General features: G+C 51.4%; 4 protein-coding genes across 4 annotated transcripts; 1 reads left to right on the forward strand and 3 right to left on the reverse strand.

The window, feature by feature from the left end:
* Nucleotides 1-200: 200 nt before the first annotated feature.
* Nucleotides 201-1130, reverse strand: PEX2_001820 (Short-chain dehydrogenase/reductase SDR; the record flags this gene model as incomplete). The annotated part of the gene is made up of 2 exons (XM_016737460.1): nucleotides 201-1006; nucleotides 1064-1130. 2 exons carry the CDS (start codon nucleotides 1128-1130, stop codon nucleotides 201-203), a joined length of 873 nt encoding a protein of 290 aa, XP_016598896.1.
* A 689-nt stretch (nucleotides 1131-1819) lies between these two features.
* Nucleotides 1820-14017, reverse strand: PEX2_001830 (Acyl transferase/acyl hydrolase/lysophospholipase; the record flags this gene model as incomplete). The annotated part of the gene is made up of 4 exons (XM_016737461.1): nucleotides 1820-4722; nucleotides 4783-9603; nucleotides 9655-9875; nucleotides 9933-14017. The coding sequence occupies 4 exons, from the start codon at nucleotides 14015-14017 to the stop codon at nucleotides 1820-1822; spliced, it is 12030 nt and encodes a 4009-aa protein (XP_016598897.1).
* A 682-nt stretch (nucleotides 14018-14699) lies between these two features.
* Nucleotides 14700-15980, forward strand: PEX2_001840 (alpha/beta hydrolase family protein; the record flags this gene model as incomplete). Its single annotated transcript, XM_016737462.1, has 1 exon — nucleotides 14700-15980. The coding sequence occupies one exon, from the start codon at nucleotides 14700-14702 to the stop codon at nucleotides 15978-15980; it is 1281 nt and encodes a 426-aa protein (XP_016598898.1).
* A 325-nt stretch (nucleotides 15981-16305) lies between these two features.
* Nucleotides 16306-18012, reverse strand: PEX2_001850 (FAD linked oxidase, N-terminal; the record flags this gene model as incomplete). Its single annotated transcript, XM_016737463.1, has 1 exon — nucleotides 16306-18012. One exon carries the CDS (start codon nucleotides 18010-18012, stop codon nucleotides 16306-16308), a length of 1707 nt encoding a protein of 568 aa, XP_016598899.1.
* Nucleotides 18013-20087: the final 2075 nt, after the last annotated feature.

A 20087-nucleotide genomic window follows, 5' to 3' on the forward strand; every position in this document is an offset into this window, starting at 1 on the left:
TCTTATGTGTCGACTGATATCAACCATGTACCAGACCCAAACTGGAGGGAAGAGCGGGGTTAGAAAGAAGAGAGAAGAGACTACAAGTGGAAGACGCCCAACTAAGGAGTGAGATGACGTCATGTACAATGCAGTAGCGCAGCAAAGAACCCGAAGTGGACATTTGATATGCTATCAAGCGCAGCTAACAAGAACTAGATCTAGCCGAGTGCATTTTCTTCTACCATCTTCCTCATAACCCATTCCTCATTAGCTGAATTCCCAAGGATTCCACTCGCAGCTGCCAGAAATCCCCCTTCCGCATTATTGACCTCCAGATAATTCCCGTCCCAGCTATATATAACATCCCGATGACGCTGCTGATCGCAAAAAAGTAGTGCCGCATTCCGGGCTACAACCTCCGGTCCTTGAACAGTAACACCAAGCTCCTCAATAAAGGCGACAGGAATCATGGCAGTCGCTGTCCAGGAAGGCGCAACCGCATTGAGTCGAACCTTCCCCTCAAGTTGATGTCCTATTCCGCGGATGAGTCCTAGGACCCCGTGTTTCGCGATCGTGTAATCACCAGCACTGAAGTTCTGGAACGAAGCCCCAGAAGCAGTGACCACGATACTGCCCAGTTCACCAGATAGACGATGTGCCGAGTTCTTCTGGATGTAATATGTAGCTAGACGAACTGTGTACAGAACACCCAGAAGATTGACATTGATCGTCCGCAGATCGGGAGGGGTAAGGTGGTCATTTTTGTCCAGGGTTTCGTCTAGGAAATCGATCGTTGGTCCCACGCCGGCATTAGCGAAGACGTGATCCAGACGACCGAACCGTTCTTCAATTTGGATAAATGCATCCCGTTGGCTTTCCCATGAGGAGACGTCTAGTTTTATGAACTTGAGCTTTTCCGAGATCTCGAGGTCAGACGGTAGTGGGTTCATGTCGCCGATGATTACATTCGCGCCGTGCTTGAGACATAACTCCGCCGTTGCTTTTCCGATTCCTGAGGAGCCGCCTGTGTTTATTAATATTGCCGATGCGGTATTTATGGTGGGATGGGGAATATGCGTACCAGTAATAAACACTACTTGATCCTTCATTGCCTCGAAGACAGCGTCGGAAATTTGTATGACCGTCATGGCTGAAGAGAGGTATTGGATAGGGCGATTGTATCGGAATGGAGTTGGCGGGGCTTATATGGTTCTTGTTTTGACAGGTCGACGTTGAAATAGTATAGATGAAACTATACTATATGTATGAGATGAAATGAATTCTTACAAATAAGGAATATATTTAAAGCTGTCTAATCTCTTCGTACTGAGAATAGAACCCTGTATTTATACACTTCTCTTCCACCCCTATAACCCCTCAGCTCTCGAAATGGAGGGTGGAGGGCTAGCCACTCACAGAGGGGTCATGGAGGGGGCGAGGCCTAGATCTGCTAAGATGAATGATGCCTAATTGGTAAGATTTATAGTGACTAGTTAGATAACTGTTTAGTTAGTCAAGTCACATGTAAAAATTGGTAGTGGTAATTTATCCCCTAGCTTCTCAAATAGGAATGATATGAGAACCTAAGATTTGGTACATATATGTCGAATACTATGTTGCAATATATGGTTGAAAACCGGGCTCAGAGCAACAATAATTTGAACTTATGATAAACTTTAATGGAACGTCTTAATCTATGCGTACGAACAGAATAGACAATGTAACCGAAAAAAAGACGCTATATAATCTACTTATCATCAAATGCCACCTCAAAACGCCAAAACGCTAAAAAGCTGATACCCAACTACCATATAAATGGTGTGCTTTTTTTCTTTTATCACTGCTGGAGCAGTTTGGGGAACAGGACCTGGCCACCTGCGGCCCGCCGCAGGTACATGGCCAACAGAGGGTTCATCCCAGCCTTTGCAGCAGAATCAATCCACTCGTCCACTGACAGGACCCCAAAGGATTCCCCAGTGCCCATCTCCATGAGATCTTGCACCTCCTCCATGCCAATTTCAATCTCTCCAGACTCATACAGATAGCGAGGGCTATCCGTCATGTTCTCCGCGCCGGCAATTGCGTCGGAAATGATCGTCCTGGCCACCGACTGCACAGATATGAAGTCAAAGTGGCCAGACCAGGCGCTCGAGTCAGGGATGGCCTTGATCTCGCGCGAGTACTTCATCATGTTGCTCATCAAGTCCGACTCTGGGGTGTCGTCACCAGTGATGCTGCTAGGGCGGTGTATGGCGACAGGCAGACCAAGCTGCTTGTTGATGCGCTCCAGATAGACTTCGCTAACCCACTTGGCTGAAGTGTAGCCATCATCGTTCTCGCCGTTGGGAGGGTACTCCTCAACAGAGACCGGACCAAAGGCATCGAGACCCGATAGGCGGGCGACACTGGCAGAAGAGACAAAGTGGAAGGGAACACGGCGGGGAACGCTGAGGCGGACAAGCTCCTTGGTAGAAGCAACATTGATGAGCTTGAGACTCTGGTAGGTCTTCATGAAAGACACATCAGCGCCGACATGGATCACGGCATCGGCCTCGTCGAACACTGCCTTTGCTTCCGTCTTAGAAAGGCCAAGCTGCTTAGCACCGAGATCACCTCCGTAGACGATGACCTTGTGGTGGTCGAAGATCTTGGAAAGCTGCTCTCTGGGTTTGCGGACGGCCAAGCAGTAGATCTTTGTAATGTTCTTGTTGTTGGTCAGTTGGCGGAGAATCTCCTTGCCCAGGAAACCAGTAGATCCAGTAAGAACGACAATGCTTGGGGTAGTGGATGGCTCGACCGGATTGGGAGACTTGGGTGCATCGATGAGGTCAGATGGAACCTCGACCTCCTTCTCCCAGTCGACATAAATAGTCTGCTTGCCTGAGCCCTGGTCCTGGAGCATCACCGCCATCTCACCCAGGGTGATAGCCTGGAAGAGCTGAGAGAGCGGGACAGTAATGTCGAGACGCTCGCGGATCTGAGTCTGTAGGGATACCAGAGATAGAGAATTACCACCAACATGGAAGAAGTCGGAGGCCTTGTTCAAGATATGGCTGCGGAGGACTTCCTGAGGAAGAACCTGCTCCCAGAGACCACGGAGAGTATCTTCAAACTCGTTGAGATCAGCGGTGTCATCTTCGGTACGGGGTTGAGTGCTCTCAGGGAGTTCCATAGAGTTGATCGCCGATCGGTCAACCTTGTTAGAGCTCGTCTTGGGGATGGCATCTAGAGCAACGATGGTCGAAGGGCGCATGTACTGGGGCAGAGGGAGCTTCTGAGGAAGCTCTGCCAGGAATGCACTCTGATCAGTTTGGTTGTCGGAAAGCTCAATAAAGGCAACCAGATACTTGTTATCCGAGTTCTGGATCTGCCTAACTGAGACCACAGCTTGGTTAATGTGAGGAGCAGCAGCATTGACGATGGTGTTCTCAATATCCTCAAGGTCCATGCGAATACCTCCAATCTTGATCTGAGTGCTTCCCTCAATTCTACCCTGTAGGACTAGGCGTCCATCAGCAGTGAATTGGCCGCGATCACCGGAAGCGTGGACGGTGTTCCACCCTTGCTCCTTGAAGAAGGGGGTAGCCTGCTTGCCGGGGAGGAAGGCAGCGGAGGTGGCCTTCTCCTGGTTGAGGTAACCTCCGGCAACACCAGCACCGCCAATGACAACTTCACCGGGCACGCCGGCAGGCACAGGGTTCATATTCTCGTCAACAATATAGATGCTGTAGTTGGGGCTTGGAACAACAGCAAAGGAAAGGTCGTCGGCATCTGCGATGGAGACCTCGCTGTCCGCACATGCACAGGTGGTTTCGGCAGGACCGTAGCTGTTAATGAGCTTCAGATCCGGCTTCTGCAGGGAGCGGAATGCACGGACGAGAGACTCAGTCATAGCCTCACCACCGCTCATGGCACCGCGCCATTGGGAGGTTTGCAGCAACTCCTGGCCACCATGCTGGATCCAGGCCATATACTCAGTAGGAGTGCCCAGGGTGAAGGTAACACCCTGAGAGACGAGGATGTCGCAAACAGCGGCAGGATCACGGCGAAGAGCTGTGTCAGGAATAACAAGAGTGCCACCAAATCCAAGGCCGACGATGATCTGACCCATGGACATGTCAAATGCATATGAAGACTGCTGCAGCACAATCTCTTCACCCTCTTTGATTCCCCATCGGGGAACGGCAAACTCCAGGAAGTTCTTATATCCGGAGTGCTTCAGGACCACGCCCTTTGGTACACCAGTAGTTCCACTGGTGTAGGCAATCACGGCAGTGTCAGAGGGATTGGCCTGGCTAGGAACAAACTTGTCTTCCTCAGATACAGGAACAGTGGAAATATTGATGATATCCGCTCCAGTGTCACTCAAGAACTTAGTCTCGCCCTCGGTGATGCTGTCAACGAAAAGGACCTGGGGTTTGCAGTCCTCTACCACAAGGAGAAGGCGGTCCAGGCCCACACGGGAGTCAAGAGGGACGTAGGCAGCTCCAGTTCGTAGAATAGCGAGCACAGAGCAAACCCATTCCGGTCCAGAGCTCTGGAAGACACCCACACAAGAACCGCTGCCCACTCCACGGTCCAGGAGTAGAGCTGCAAGCTCGCTCACGCGGCTTGCCATCTGCTTGTAAGTGAGGCTCTTTCCGACGCCGTCAGTCAGAGCGGCTCTCTCACTGTACATCTTGGACATGTCGTCAATGCGGTCGACAATAGTAGATGGCCATTGGGTAGTTTGCTCGTCACCTGAAAGCGCAATCCGATTAGTACTCAGCTATGTTATGAGTCAAGAGGGATGATACTTACCACGACCCAACTCTACAGCACTCTTCACATCCTCTTCGAGATGGAGAGCGGGCCAGACAATGCGAGCAGCAGGGTTTCGCGCAAATCCCTGGAGAAGGCTGAGGTAGCTCTTCTTAAGCACATCGGCATCGTCCTTAGAGTAGAGATCCTTATTCACAGCAAAGACCACAAGGTTATCACCGCTGCTGACATCAACAACATCCACGCTGATATCGTAGGCGTTCTGGCCACCAGCAATCAGCTCACCATCAGAAGAGCAGCCGCAGAAGCTGCGTGCCTCGACGATGTTTTGACGGTAGTTAAGGAACGACTGGAAGAGCGGGCTGTAAGAAGGAGACCGGGGCACTTGAAGCTCGTTCAGGAGAAGATCGAAAGGAACACGAGAGTTGGCAAAGGCGCCATCGCTAGTGCTCTTGACATCCTTCAGTGCATCCGCGAAGGTTTGCTTGGGGTCCTGACGGAAGCGCAGTGGGAGTAGGTTCAAGAAGAGACCAAGACTCTGCAGCACGTCGGCATCCTTTCGGTTGCCGTCGGCAACACCAATGCACATATCGTCAATGCCGTTGGTGAAGCGGAAGAGGAGAATGCGGAAGACAGCCAGGTAGAAGTGGAATGGGGTCACCTTGAAGCGGCGGCAGCACTGTTCAATCTGGGTCTTCAGCGCCTGGTCCATGCGGAAGTCAACCAAGTGCGAACCAAAGCTGGAGGAGTTGGGTCTCCATGAACGCTGAGACAGTGGAAGCAAGGGTAGAGGAGCGGGAAGGTCAGGGAACTGGCTGCGCCAGTAGCTGAGCTCCTTGGACCATGATCCCTGTTCGTACTCATGAAGCTGACGGAGAGAGAAATCGGGGTACTGCAGCATACCCGCGCCACTCAGATCGAGAGTTCCGTTGTAAGCCTTCTCGAGGTCAGCGAAGAAGATGGGGAAGCCGATGCCGTCCACAGCGATGTGGTGGTAGGCGAGGATAATGCAGTGTCGTTCCTCAGAGAGCGAGATAAGTTGCAGGCGGAGAGAATCACCCTTGGCAAGATCAAAGACGTGGTCTTGCATTTCACGGACAGCCTTTTGAATATAACCCTCATCGTTAACATTGGCATGCTGGAGCGTCAAGGTGGACTTGGGCAAGACACCCTGCATGTGCTGTTTGGTGTTCTCATCCGTATAGAAGACAGTCCGAATGGCCTCGTGGCGCTGTCCCACCTCGGTGAGAGCCTTGCCGAATTTCTCAATGTCAAGCTTACCCCTGAGGTGGACAACTGATGTGACATTGAAAGCAGTCTTGTTCTCAACAAAGAAGTTCAAGAACCAAAATCGAGACTGAGCAAATGACATAGGAACAACTCGCTCAAATCCTTCCTCAATATACGACCCAAGCAGCTTCTCCTCCATATCTGGGGATATGGGAGGAGGAGTACTAGCATTGGTTGGGGGCGTCTGCGGCTCCAGATCTGAAGTAGGAGTCAACTGTCTCTCACTCGAGAAAGAATGGTCGATGGTGGGCACAGTGGTAGACGAAATGTCCGTTAGGCTAGGCGTCCGCTTCTGAGGCGTTGCTGTCGGGATGGGGGCGGGAGGTGCTTCCTTAATAGGATCAACACTCTTGGGCTTCGGCTCGCCACCCAAGTTGGGGACCATCTCAGGTGACAGCATCTCCTGTGCAGCATACAAGAGATCACGGACAGAAAGTGCGTTGAGAACCTTGAGGACAGGCATATCGACACCAACCTCCTTGCGGAACCAAGACTGAATGTCGACAGCAACAAGCGAGTCTACACCGAGCTCGTCAGGGCTCACTTCAAGCATAGGCATGTCGGGGTCGGCCTGCAGTGCAATCTGGAGCTTCAAGAGGAACCCAACTATTGAAAAGTCAGTAAATAAATTGGCATATTGTTCTGTTGAGGAAAACTTGCCTTTCAGAATCTCAAACACCTCCTCCTCGCTAGTAGCCTCCAAGAGCTGAGGCTTGATCGCGGCACCAGCCTTGTTCTTGCTCTGGCCAGTGACTAGGTGACTAGCCTTGCGGACTAAATGCTGGAACATTGGGTTCGATGCCCAGTCACGCTCTGCGTCATCATCGAGTCGGAGGCCAGTGGCCATTTCATAAGTATCAGAGAAGCCAGGGCGGCCAGCAAGAACACCCTCAGCAAAGATCTCTTGGAAGTCCTGTTCAGACATCCAAGAGTGACCAACCTTGTGGAGGAAGGACTGCTGTCCAAGGGTCAGCTCTCGGGAAACGTAGCCGTTACCCATGATGGCACCGATGTTGATGACAGAGCCAGCAAGGCCACGCTTGCGTCGCTGAGCAGCTTGGCTGGCCATGAAGGCATTGGCAGCAGAGTAGGCGCTCTGTCCCGGGTTACCAGTGACGTAGGCCATGGACGAGAAGTAGATAAAGAAGTCTAGGTTTGCTTCACTAAACAGCTCGTTAAGGTAGATACTTCCGAGAACCTTAGGCTTCACGACATTCTCAAGGCGCTCCATATCTAGATCAGGGAATAGGGTATCGTGGAGAACCATAGCACCCTGAGCAACACCGCCAATGGTAGGCATGGTGTCATTGATCTGTTTATAGACCCCGCGGACAGACTGTCGGTTTGTGACATCGTTGGCGAAGACGCGGACAGTGCAGCCATGGGCGGACATCATCTGGAGCCAGGCATCCTGGATCTTGGGGTTACGGCTGGACAGGGCAATGTATCTCGCACCCCGCTCAACCATCCACTGGCAAAGAGACAGACCCAGACCACCAGTCAAGCCAACAAGCCAGAAGGTCTTGTCCGAAGCAAAGCTAACTTCTTTGTTGGCGGGCTGCATCTGAATGCGGACAGTAGGCTGACCCTCCCAAGAGACGATGGCCTGCTCCTGGAAAGACGCAGAGCTGTTCTCAGTGATCTCGTCGAGAGAGATGGTCGGGATAGAGCCAATGTCGGGGGTGGAGAGACTATCTACGCAGTTCAGCCAAGCCATCTGGACATGGTCAGACACCTGTCGGACGCCAAGTGGGCTGAGGTCAAGCCGAGCGTAATCGCTGACCAGACCATTGTGATCAAGCTTGGGGCAGTCTGGAGGCAGGCAGCCCTGCACAAGTTGTGACGTCTCACTCTGAGTGTCCATGTCAACGTACATAGACAGGTTTCTTGGCAGAAGCTTGTGAAGGGACGATGTCGTCGCACGGGGATGCACGTATGCCCAAGGCCTGGTGCAGTTCTTGGCCGCAGTGGTAAGGAGAACCAGCTGGATACCACGCTGAGCGGCAAGATTGGCAAGGGCTCCACCCAGAGCGTATCCAGGGTTGAACACGGCAATGAGCTTGCCCTGGACGGCGTTCTCAAGGATGCTGTGGGCTAGGAGCTGCATATACAGCGACATCAAAGCCTTGAGCGCCTGCTCGTCAGACTGAGGCATAGCAATGGTCCATCCAGTGGGTGCGTAGACGTGTGAATCCAGAGAGCTGGACAACACAATGACACGAGAGCCATTCTGAGAGTCCTCGCCGAGCGAGATGAAAGCCTTGCTCTTTCCAGTGACTCTGATGGCCTTAAGAAGCGAGTGACTAAGCTTAATTCCTCCAATGCGGGACTTATTGGCTCCCTGCTTCTCCCTCACAACGAATTTGGAGTCCTGAGGCGTGATGGACAAGGTGGTGTCCTTGATGTTCACATCACGGGTTAGGAGTCTGCGCGAAGAATTGTATCGGTTGTTCCTCGCTGGGCTGAGACGGAAGCGAGGAATCATAACCTGCTGGTTTTCAATGAGGATCTCTGGTTCATTGTACCAGAGAATTTCCTTGAGCTGGCTCTTGTCATCCCAGACACTGTAAGCATCAAGCTGGAGCAGCTTCTTGGCAATAATCTCAAAGTTGATCTCAGAAGGCGTAGCAAAGTCCAAGACCTGACAGCGGACGTGAGTCAGCTCTAGGATGACACTTCGCTGCAAGCCAATGAACATGTTCTTGTAAGGGCTGTCGGCTTGTGCTCCGCACGTAACCCAAAGAATATTCTTGCTCTGGTTAAAGATGTTTTGGAGAGCCTTCAGCTTTGTCAAAGAGATGTCCTCGAAAGTAGACTCGTCGAAGAGATCAGCCAAGCAGACAACAGTACCAGAGAAGGGCAATTCAGCGTCAGCGGCCTCATTCAAACTGTTGATACGGTGGATCTCCTTGTAGTGACGCGAAACGATCTCGTCCAACTCGTCACCGGATATGTCGCCCTTTCCTCCGATGATAGTCAGGCTGTTCACATCGAGCGGTTCATTTTCGGCGAGAAGTGGCTCGCGAAGGAAAGAAACTTTATCATCGACAGCCTGGCAAGCAATCACGGCCAGAGGCAGAGGGAAGTTGCTGTTGTGGGGGGTATGGGACGTAATACCAGAGAAGCCAGTCTTCAACATCATGTCCTCCCAGACATTGGCTTCAACGCAAGGAGATAGCTTGCGGCCATCGTTGTGGCCAAGCCACCAACCAGGCAGGCCACCAAAAATGAAACCGAAGCGCATGGGGTCATTGTCAGTAAGCTCAACCATGATAAGGTGGCCACCGGGCTTCAAGAGCTTGCGGGCATTGTGCATGGTTTCCTCAATGTTTCGGGTGGCGTGGAGGACCAGAGAGGCGATAACAAGATCGTATGAGCCTTCGAAATAGCCTTGCTCAGCAGGACTGTTCTCGATATCACAAACCTTGAAGATCATGCGAGAGCGGTGCTCAGCAAACTTCTCCTCGGCTTTCTCGAAGAAGCCACTAGAAATATCAGTGTACGTATACGAGGAGAAAGCGCCGTTGAGACGCTTGAGGACCATGTCAGTGGCACCACCAGTTCCAGAACCTATTTAAATTAGCTGAGCGGCTACTCACGGCTAGAGGAGTTTCAAATTACCAATTTCAAGAATGTTCATGTGGGGGAAGCGGTGGCTGAACTGGCCAACAATGCGGGCCATATCCTCAAGATATGTGTTCATACCCAGAGCGTAGGCGTAGAAGTCGTTGAGCATGTTGCCATGCATCATTGCCTCCAGAATATTCATGTCGCCCCTGATAGCAGTGGGCATGTTTTCACCAACAGCCTTCATGATACGCAAGTCAATGCTGTCAGGGTGACTTTGATTTAGGTTAGCATCAACTATGGAGAATTTAGTAAGTATTTAGGAAACCAACCTGTCAATGATCTTAAGAATCTCCTCCCTCTTATCATTAATCCACTCCTTCTTTGCATATGGGTGCGTGCCACTGGCAACGTACTCCAAGCAGTGGTCGACATAGTCGAAGAGGCGGTCATGGTGCCACTCAAATCCTTCTCGCTTACCCTTGGGGAACTCGGCATCAATCTGGCGAAGGTAAAAGTACGCAACCTTCTCCATAAGGAACGAAAGGTCAAGGTCGTCAGCGTACTCATCACCTTCCCAGGTAACGTTAGTTCCGGTGGGGATCTCGGGTCCCCAAGTCAACTCAGAGAAGATGTTGGCATCATTCTCAGAATTTGACTTGTCCAAAGGTGTGGCATGGAGGCCTTGCAACTGAATAATTGTGTGGCTAGAATCAACCGAGTAAACCTCAACATCACCAGACAGATCTGCACCGCCATTGTCGGCCATGGATGAGTAGAACGGCAGCTGAGCACCATACTGGAGGGTGGACTCCCGGCAGTAGGCAAGGTTGATACGAAGGCGATCAACCTTCGTTGGCAAATAGATAGTACGCAGACGGCCATCGCCAGGGTAGCTGAAAGCCAGCATGATAGACTGGATGGCACAATCCAGGGTGCCAGGGTGGATGATCAGCGAAGGCGCATTCTTGCCCTCGGCCTCAGGAACACCCAGGGTACCGAGAGCCTCGCCAAGCCTTCGGCTAGTGTTGGAGAGAGCCTGGAAGGGGCCGGTGTAGCCGAAGCCCAGCTCGCTGGTGGCCATGTAGAATCGCTCCCACTCAAGATCCAGGTACATACCCTCACGAACATAGGGAGAGGGGAGTGTTTCCTTGGAGGCAGCGCCTCGGACGACACGAAGCTTACCTGAGGCATTCTTGACCATGGCGCCAGAATCCTTTCCGCTGTCGGAATAGTAAGCGAAAACCAGCTGGTCAACGCCTGGGCTTTCTTCGACAACCTTGAGAGACAGGATGGTATCAACACCGCCGTTCTCCTCCAGAGTAATAGCCTGTCCAATGATGAAGTCGATAAAGTCGAGCATCTGGATCGACTCGGCAGGATAAAGCTTGACTGCCGCTTCGACAACTGCCGAGATGTAGCCAGCAGCAGGGAAGACAATCTGACCCTGAATCTGGTGGTGGACGAGCCAAGGAATCTCACGGGGAGTTAGGTAGTTCTTGAATCGAACCTCGTTGTTAATGCCATCGGGGCACATGGTGCCGAGAAGCTCATGAGGAGCCTGGCTGCGGCCACGGAATGCCTTGGAGTACCGCGACTCGTGCCAGTAGATACGATCGTGGTCCCAAGGGTACGTTGGCAGGCCCTTCAACAGCTGAGGTCCCACCTTGCTGCCGTAAACAGCTTCATCGTAGGCTGTGAAATTCACGACTGCAGGACCGAGTGACTTCCAGAGAGAACCGAAAGAGTCAGCAATAGCCTCGATTGCGTTCACACCACGTGCCAAGGTTCCGATGTAGGGGATATCCTGGCCGGAGATTTCCTTGATAGTGGATGTGGCAGGGCCCTTAAGAGCAGGGTGAGGGCCAACCTCAATTCCCATGTCAAAGGGACCCTCGGCACCGATGGCGTACTCCACAGCCTGGGAGAACAGAACAGCTTGGCACATGTTGTCACCCCAGTACTTGCCCTGGAGCTCGCTGAGGTCAATGCTCTCAATGTTCTCACCGACAACGCTGGAAATCCAGACAGGGAGGTTTGCGTCGTCAGAGCGAGTCAGGATCTTGATGTCGCATGTCTTGAGGGCCGCGACGTAAGGCTCAAAGCATGGCTTCATGTGGTGCGAATGGTAAGCCTTGTCGACCTTTAGGAGACGAGCAAACTTCTGCTCATCTTCAAGAATATCCTTGACCTCCTCAATGGCATCTAGGTCACCAGACAGGGTCAAGCTGTTGGGCGAGTTCCTGGCAGCAATGCAGATGCGGCCCTCAAGAGAGGGAAGCTCGCAAAGCTCTTCTGCATCCTCGTGAGACGTACCGATGGCCATCATACCACCCTGAGCACCATCTTCGCTACCAGCGAGTTTCAGGAAGAAGCCACGGTAGTATGCAATTCGAATAGAATCCTCAGCGGAGAGATACCCAGCAGCATGTGCCGCAGCGATTTCACCAGAAGAGTGACCAACAACTGCAGCAAGGTCGATCTTAGCGGCCCGAAGAAGGGTAACAAGGGCAACTTGCACAGCGGTGCACAGAGGCTGTGAGAGCGCCGCCTGGCCAATACGAGAAGAATCCTTATCCTTGAGCAACTCTTCCCGGATGGTCCACTCAGGGACGTGCTCGGCGGGAAGAGTGTTAAGAGCGCTCTGCAGCTGATCAATGCACTCCGAGAACAGAGGCGAGCTTCGGAGCAAGTCAGCACCCATAGTGGCCCACTGGGCACCCTGTCCAGTGAAAACACCAAGCAGGCGGGGCTTGCCCTCCGAAGTGGCTTGAGAGCTAGAAACGGTCATAAAGTCCATGGTGTTCTGGCTGACATCTTCGAGCTTCTTGGCCAGGTCTTCGACCGTTAGAGCAGAGATAGATACCCTAAACGGCAGGGTAGATCGTCGAGTGTTGAGAGTCCAGGAGATGTCTCGAAGGCTAATTGTCGGGTTCTCCTTGATGAACGAGGAGTATGTGGAGAGAAGATTGGCGAGAGACTTCTCTGTACCAGCGGAGAAGTTAAAAGGTGCCATGAAGGGACCGGTGGACTCTTCAACATTCTTCAGAAGAGCTTGCGCAGGATCTGGGACAAAGTTCTCGAGGATGGCGTGGGCGTTGGCACCTCCGAAGCCGAAACTGTTGACACTGGCACGGCGCAGGTCACCAGTCTGGACCTCAGGCCACTGCTGTGCCTCTTGGGCAATACGCAGATCAGTGTAGAAAGGCTTGACCCGGGGGCTGAGTTCATTGAAGAGCAGATTTGGAGGAATGGTGCTGTTCTGGAGGGCTAGCGAGGCCTTCATGACACCGGCAATACCGGCAGTGCCTTCAGTGTGGCCGACAACAGTCTTGATTGAACCGACATACAGAGGGGCGTCGGTTGCGGCCCTCTTAAACCCAATGTTTGGTCCAAAGAAGGCGGTGCTGATGGCCTCGGCCTCCATTGGGTCACCAGCAGGGGTACCAGTTCCGTGAGCCTCAAAATACTGAGGGCGATCTGCCGGCTTAGACAGATCTAGCCCGGCCTTTTGGTAAGTAGCGTTGATGAGCTCTTGCTGAGCTACTGGGTTAGGCATAGTGATGCCCTTTGTGCGTCCATCTTGGTTGACGCCTGTCTCTCGGACAATGCATTCGATGTTGTCGTGGTCCGCTAGTGCCTGGCTAAGAGTCTTGAGCACCAGGACACCAACACCATCACCACGGGCATATCCATCGGCATCTTTGTCCCACATTCGGCTTCGGCTATTGGGGCTAAGCATTTTCAGCTTGCTCTCGGCAACGTATTGTTCGGGGCCCAAAAGGAGGTTAGATCCGGCGACGATAGCACTGCCGGACTCGCCACTTCGAAGGCTCTGAACCGCCTGGTGGATAGCATAAAGACTGGAGGAACACGCTGTGTCGATGGTCATAGATGGGCCATGGAGGTCAAAGAAGTAGGATATTCTGTTGGAAATGATACTTCGTGCGGTGCCGGAGGCAAAGTACGTAGGGAAATTGTCAATGTCACGACCGAGAAGGTCGGCATAGTCACCCGTCATCAGGCCTACGTACACGCCAGTGTTAGAGCCCTGGATTTTCTCCATGGGGATACCCGCAGCTTCCAGAGCTTCATAAGCGGTCTCCATGAGAAGTCGTTGTTGAGGATCGATGGAGTTAGCCTCGACAGGCTTAACACCGAAAAACTGAGCATCGAAATGACGATGGTCTTCTTTGAGTATGTAGGATTGGCGAACATTGGTAGCACCATGGTGGAGGGCATCCTCGTGGTAGAAGCCATCAGTGTTAAACCGGCTTGGCGGAATATCGCTGATGACATCGTGAGGTTGGCGGAGAAGTTCCCACAACTTGGATGGAGATGAGGCATCTCCGGGGAATCGACAAGCACTGCCGACAACGGCAATCGGCTCGTTGGCATATTCCAGCTGGCGAGCCATGGCTGTGCTGTGAAAAGAAAAGAAGGGAGAGGATATAGCCTAAGACCGGTTTATGATGTATATCTACCTAGGCAAGGGTATGATAAGGTAATATAGCAAAGGCATATGGCTTACAAGACAACGAGATAACTAGCTAATTAAGCTAACTGTATATTGGTGAAGTGGCAATTTCCTAGCTGAGGCCGATCTCTTGGTATGTTGATTCGGCTCCGTATGCCGTAACGATCCCACGCTAAAACAATGACAATTCAACCCTCTCATCTTCGGACCTAGCATGAGTCCATTTGGGAAAGTCGTATACAACATAGGGCTACTCCGATTAGTCCCACACGTTCGGAATAGCGCACTGACTAATCGGGGTCGCGCTACTCCGTACCCACAGGCCGGACGTCCGTTTCGGGGCTGACTGCACTGTCATGTCAATTCACCGCTCGGGTGCAGGAAACACTATCTACAATGTAACAGGGGAATAAGCAAAGAGGGGTTTTCTTGTGCCTATAGAAGTCATTCGGTAGGCCTGACCTTATTGGACCCTTCATACCCCCCCGATCTCGCATCCTGAAACTTTGTGTCGACCTTCCTTGCTCTTCTGTCGCGACCTCAATTCTCCGACCCAGGAACTATTCACAGAGTACTTGTCAATCTTTCCGAGATAGAAGAACCAGAATCCCAAATTCTCGCCATGCATCAATTCTACAAGGGCGAGTTCTTCAATTTTGAAGTTATTCGCATCCTTGGTACAACCCGCACTGGAGGCGCCGACGTCGCAGAGGTTCTCGACGCTGTGGGCCAAATCAAGGAAAATGACCCGGTGACCTGGCACAAGGCGTGGTCTATGCAAGCCGAAAAGGTCGAGCAGCTTGCAGACGAAGCTCTAAGCAATGGCCATCGCAATTCCGCGCGCATGGCCTACCTCCGAGCCGCCAACTATCAACGTGCCAGCGCCTACATGATGTGCTCGGCCGTCCCCACAAAATCAGACCCTCGTGTCGTTCCCATCCTGCGCAAGACTGTCGAGCTTTTCCGCAAAGCCATTCCGCTCGCGAACAATCCCATCCACATCTTGGAGATTCCCTACGAGAAGGGAGTCAAGTTCCCCGCATATCTCTACCTTCCCCAAGCCTCATGCCGGATTGCAGGCAAGATTCCCCTCGTGGTTAACCCGGTTGGTGCCGATGGAATGCAAGAGGAGGTCTACCACATGTACCCCGCTGAGGGTCCTGAATTGGGATACGCCGTTTTAACCTTCGAAGGTCCCGGCCAGGGTCTTACTCTCCATGAGCACAATATCCCGATGCGACCTGACTACGAGGTTGTCGACAAGATCGTGTTGGATTACGTCCAGAAATATGCAGAGCAGAAGAATCTCGAGCTTGACTTCGACCGCGTCGCCATTGCCGGGACCTCGCTTAGTGGCTACTTCGCTCTGCGCGCCGCAGTGGACCCACGATACAAGGCCTGCGTCGCCGTCGATCCTCTCTTCGACTTCTGGGACTTTGCGACCAAGCAGGTATCGGCGACCTTCCTCAACACATGGCTCAAGGGCTGGATTCCTGATAGCTTTGTGGACAACATGATCTGGTTCGGAAACAAGTTCGATTTCCAGATGCGCTGGAACATTGCCATGTCCGCGCGATTCTTCGGAGTATCCACCCCGACCCAGATTCTCAGGTCGATGAAGCTGTACACTTTGCGCCAGGGGAAGGGCACCTACCTCGACAAGGTGACGTGCCCAGTCTTCGTCACGGGCGCTGGAAAGTCTCTGTGGCTCGAAGTGGACGACCATACCTCCATGGTCTTCAACGCACTGACGAACCAGAAAGAGTCGGACAAGGAGCTCTGGGTGGCCACCAAGCCGGGCGAAGGTGGTCTTCAAGCCAAGATGGGTGCTATCGCTCTGTGCAACCAGAAGGTATTCCAGTGGCTTGACAAGCGCTTTGATATCAAGCGTGAGAAACTGTAGGTTACGAACAATATACACAGATGGATACCCGGATCGTTACGGGATTTAATTATCGGCGTTATGAGATGTCCTAAATTATGTTTGGAAGAGGCTTATAATCTTTTATCTCTAAGAGAGACAAAGGGGGCCCAACCGATTCCTCATAGTATAGTACCCCCTATATTGTTGAGGGTAATAGCTAATCTATAGCGTAAATAGCTTTCATTTTGATTCGGTTCCCTCCCTTCTACTATATCCGCGATAATAATTAGTTTATACGGGATAAACTGCTCTAAAGAGTATCTTAAAAGGGGATCCGCCATTTAATGGCAGGCCAAGTCCAAACCTATACATCCAGTCCCGACATGCACTCGTAGCCAGGCAGAGACTCCTCCCAGCCAACACAGTGTCGGCAATTTAACAGGTTGTCGGGGTCAACACTGGCCTTAATCTGGAGAAGGCTTTTGTAATTGTCGCCCCAGAACTCGTAGGCCCAGTTGTCATCCCAAGGATCCGCCTCGTTGGCATAGGTGCACCCGTCGGGGATTACCTTCTTCCACGTCGACGTCGTGTTCTTGAGCATGGACACGAGCTGCTTACGCTCTTTGATAGAGCTTGCTGCCGTCCACTGCACAGAGCTGGCAACGATCCACACCGACTTGTACCAGGCGGGATGCAGGGAGGTGTTGGGCTCGGGGTTATTGCGACCGTAGAGGAGAGGCATGGTGGTGAGGAACGAGGTGGGAAGACCGGCAGCTTGAGTGTCCATGATGGCATTGACCATGCGCTCACGAGCTTCGGCGTCCAAGAAATGATCCTCGGGAACGATTCGTGTGGTAGTGACGATGGCGCCGCTGATGGTCATGGGGGCGGCAAGTGACCCATTCATGTTCTCCGTGTAGTATTGGTAGAAGTTCTTGTAGGTGCGAACGTCGATGCTACCGTTCTGAGCGCGGACGAAATCTAGGGCTGGAGCGAGCGCTTTCTTGGCGTCGTCGACGGAGACTTTGTCATTGACAAGCATGGAGAAGCTAGGACTGGACGGGCCGCCCCAGCCTTGAAGGGCCCAGCTGTGCATATTCTCGGTCATTATTGTGGTGAAGGCTCGCTGACTCTCAGTCGTGCCCTGGAACTGAAGGCTAGCCCCCGTGAGAGACTTCTCGGGCTCGGAAGGGTGGGTCGAGTCGATGATAACACCGAAGGCACCACCTCCGGCACCACGGAGGGCCCAGAAGAGTTCGGGGTTCGAGCACTTGTTTACGATGCGAATCTTGCCGTCGGGTGTGACAATGGTAAACTGTACGACACGGTCGGCGCCTAGTCCGTGGCTGCCGGACAGGACTCCATGGCCACCATTCAGCAGCCAGCCACCGGAAGCGCCAATAGCATTGACGGTACCACAAAAATGGGTCACACCGTATCCGTGAGCAATGGTATAGGCCTCATCGCAGCTAATGCCGGCTCCGAAGGTGAGCACTGGGAATGGCTCGGTGTCGGCAGGGCAGCCTTCGGGAATGAATGACTCTTCAAAGGACGAGTGTCTCAGCCCACGAGTCCAGATGGCCAGGGAGTCCTGTAGACTGCTTCGGGTGTTGTAGTCAACACCGCTGTTCTTGATAGACAGGCGTCCGCCTGACTGGCGGGCGTAGTCAAAAATGGCCTGGGCATCACTGGGGGACTCGATCTCGACATAATGAGGCGACAGGATGCCTTGCTCACACGTCTCGCCCAGTGGATCGAGGGTAATAGGGTCCAGAAGGCACTGGTTTCTTTCATTTGAGGCGCAAGCTTCGTCTTGAATGAAGCGGAAACCAGGGTATTGGCTGGTGCGAGTCCAGCTAGAATTGAGGCCTTCCCTCACCGAGGCACAGGCAGCGCTGTTCGTATCCTCGAAGCATGGTGCAGCCAAGGGGAGGGACTTCTCTAAACGCCCCTCGAGAGTGAAATTTAGCTGCTCAAGTCCCGGAGTTCGGGTGTACAACGCGGTGGCCGTTGGAGTGAGGATGCCAATAAGACTGGCATAGAGCCATCGAGGACTGGCTTGCGGCGCCATGGCTAGCAATTTGCTCTCGCAAAAAATGAAGAGACCGTGCAAGCAATCCAACGGTAAACAAAATTACAGTTACGCTAAAATATTCCATTATTTTCTTTTTTTATTTGCCGAGTTGTTTTCAATTGACGATTTGGGGATGTAGATGAGACCGGGGTGGCGGGTGTGGGCCATCGGAGTCGGAGCCTGGAGGATCACCCTCTCACGTCAGAGATGGATGCCCGGGGCTACCTTAATATCCGGCGATCTGTATTCTCCGGCTCATGTCCTGATTTCTAGCGCATTGGCCAAGGGGATCGAACTAGCAGATAGATGAGACAGTAGTATGAAAAAAAAAAAAAAAAAAATTCCATCACCGCATGCGGTCAACCACATGGTGGCCTACTTTCTCTTCACGTAACCATTACGTAGGATCATCACAAACTAGGTAGACGAGATCACATTGTAAACATTGATGAGAGAGTGTATTTGATTATGCTGTAACATTATTTTGAATAAATCAGGCTTTATATGGCTGTATTTTTAAGGTTGGTAATGGCATACGGGTTGATATCGAAGATATATATATTTTGCTTGAGAGACTTCTAGTCTATTTATAACGAATGCGTTTAGTCTGGATAAAAGCCATCTAGAATTCATACTACCAGGAATAGATCATATGGTAAATTATTGAAAATTTAGAGCAATCAGAATATTCAGCAATACTAGACAGGTTATATATAATTACCTTAAGCAATACATGTTCAAAGATGTCGATTTCTCACATAGCTTGGAGTTTGAAAAGGGTCCGGGCTGTGCGGCTCTCACACAGCCGATAGGCAGTCCCACTTATATAGCCAATCAGGATTGATTATTATTGCTCAACATATCAAATTCGCGTTGTTTGCGACTGTGAAGACTGCAATCAGAGAAAATATCTATAACTCTCTGCTCTTCCTTAAGGACCCTCTTAAATAGATATCCCCTGCTGGAATAGTCTAAAATGTCTTAATCACACATGTCCTTTTACCTTGACTCTCTTCTTGATCCTGAGCTTTTACTATCAGACGGCTGTTCTGACATTCCTAACCTCGCAAGCAGTCAGCCAAAAAATCTACTCAAGTTCAAGCTACCTTCCTCCTCCTCAACTAGCCTATGCTCTAAATGAACATGGGTTAGCCCTTTATTTTAGCGTGTTTGGGTGGTAATAGGCTGCAGCAAATCCGCATCCACAAATCCGCGAATACTTGCAAGATATCCATAGATATCTCGCTATTGTCCGCACTAACATAATTGTTGCTAGCTTACCTCGCACACGAGCTTGATGCAGCTGACTCACTACCATTTTACATATGTTTTGGTCATTACCATACGAACCCACGTTTTGACCTGATCTATACCTAAAAGGATCACAATTAAGAGGAATTGATTGATAGGTCATAGAATGAATATTAAATGTCAAATATTTTCAAAGCTCAGAGGTGGAGGTTGCCTATAATTTGCATATCCTTTTAATCTTTAGTGTTGTGACGATTTAAGGGATCTACCGCTGATCACTGTTTTGCATTGTTTGCATTATAAGAAAGCATTCCGAATGAAATGCACTCTTTCAATTGAAAGAACTAGCTGGTAATAAATAGTTCGATCCGAACCCGCTCGGTTTCAGATCAAATTTGCTGCCCTTTCAACCTTCTCTAGGGTAGGTGTTGTATACGTGTTATCTAGGGATTGAACCCAGCTAATAAACCCCTTTTCTTAGAGTATGTAGATCTAAAGCCCTAGTTGCTTTAGCGTGGTCGGTAACAGATTGGCGACCGCGAATCCTGGATTTGAGCCGATCATACGGAACATCTAATTCCTGGCTGGATTTCATAATATTGCTTACTGGCTTGTTAGAAGGCCTTGACTGCTTCCTAGATTTGATTTTCTGATATCGTGGTATAGGGTAAAGTGGGTAGAAGTTCGATGTAAACTGGAAAATGTGGCAAGAAACTTGCGTTTGGTTGGGCGCACTACCTAGGCTTCCGCATGACCCATTTTAGGTCGAAGGCCTGGACCCAAAACCTAACTGGGTCATGTGGAAGACTAGGGCGCATCAA

The sequence above is a fragment of the Penicillium expansum genome (genome assembly GCF_000769745.1).
Source record: "Penicillium expansum strain MD-8 chromosome Unknown contig5, whole genome shotgun sequence".
NCBI lineage: Eukaryota > Fungi > Ascomycota > Eurotiomycetes > Eurotiales > Aspergillaceae > Penicillium > Penicillium expansum.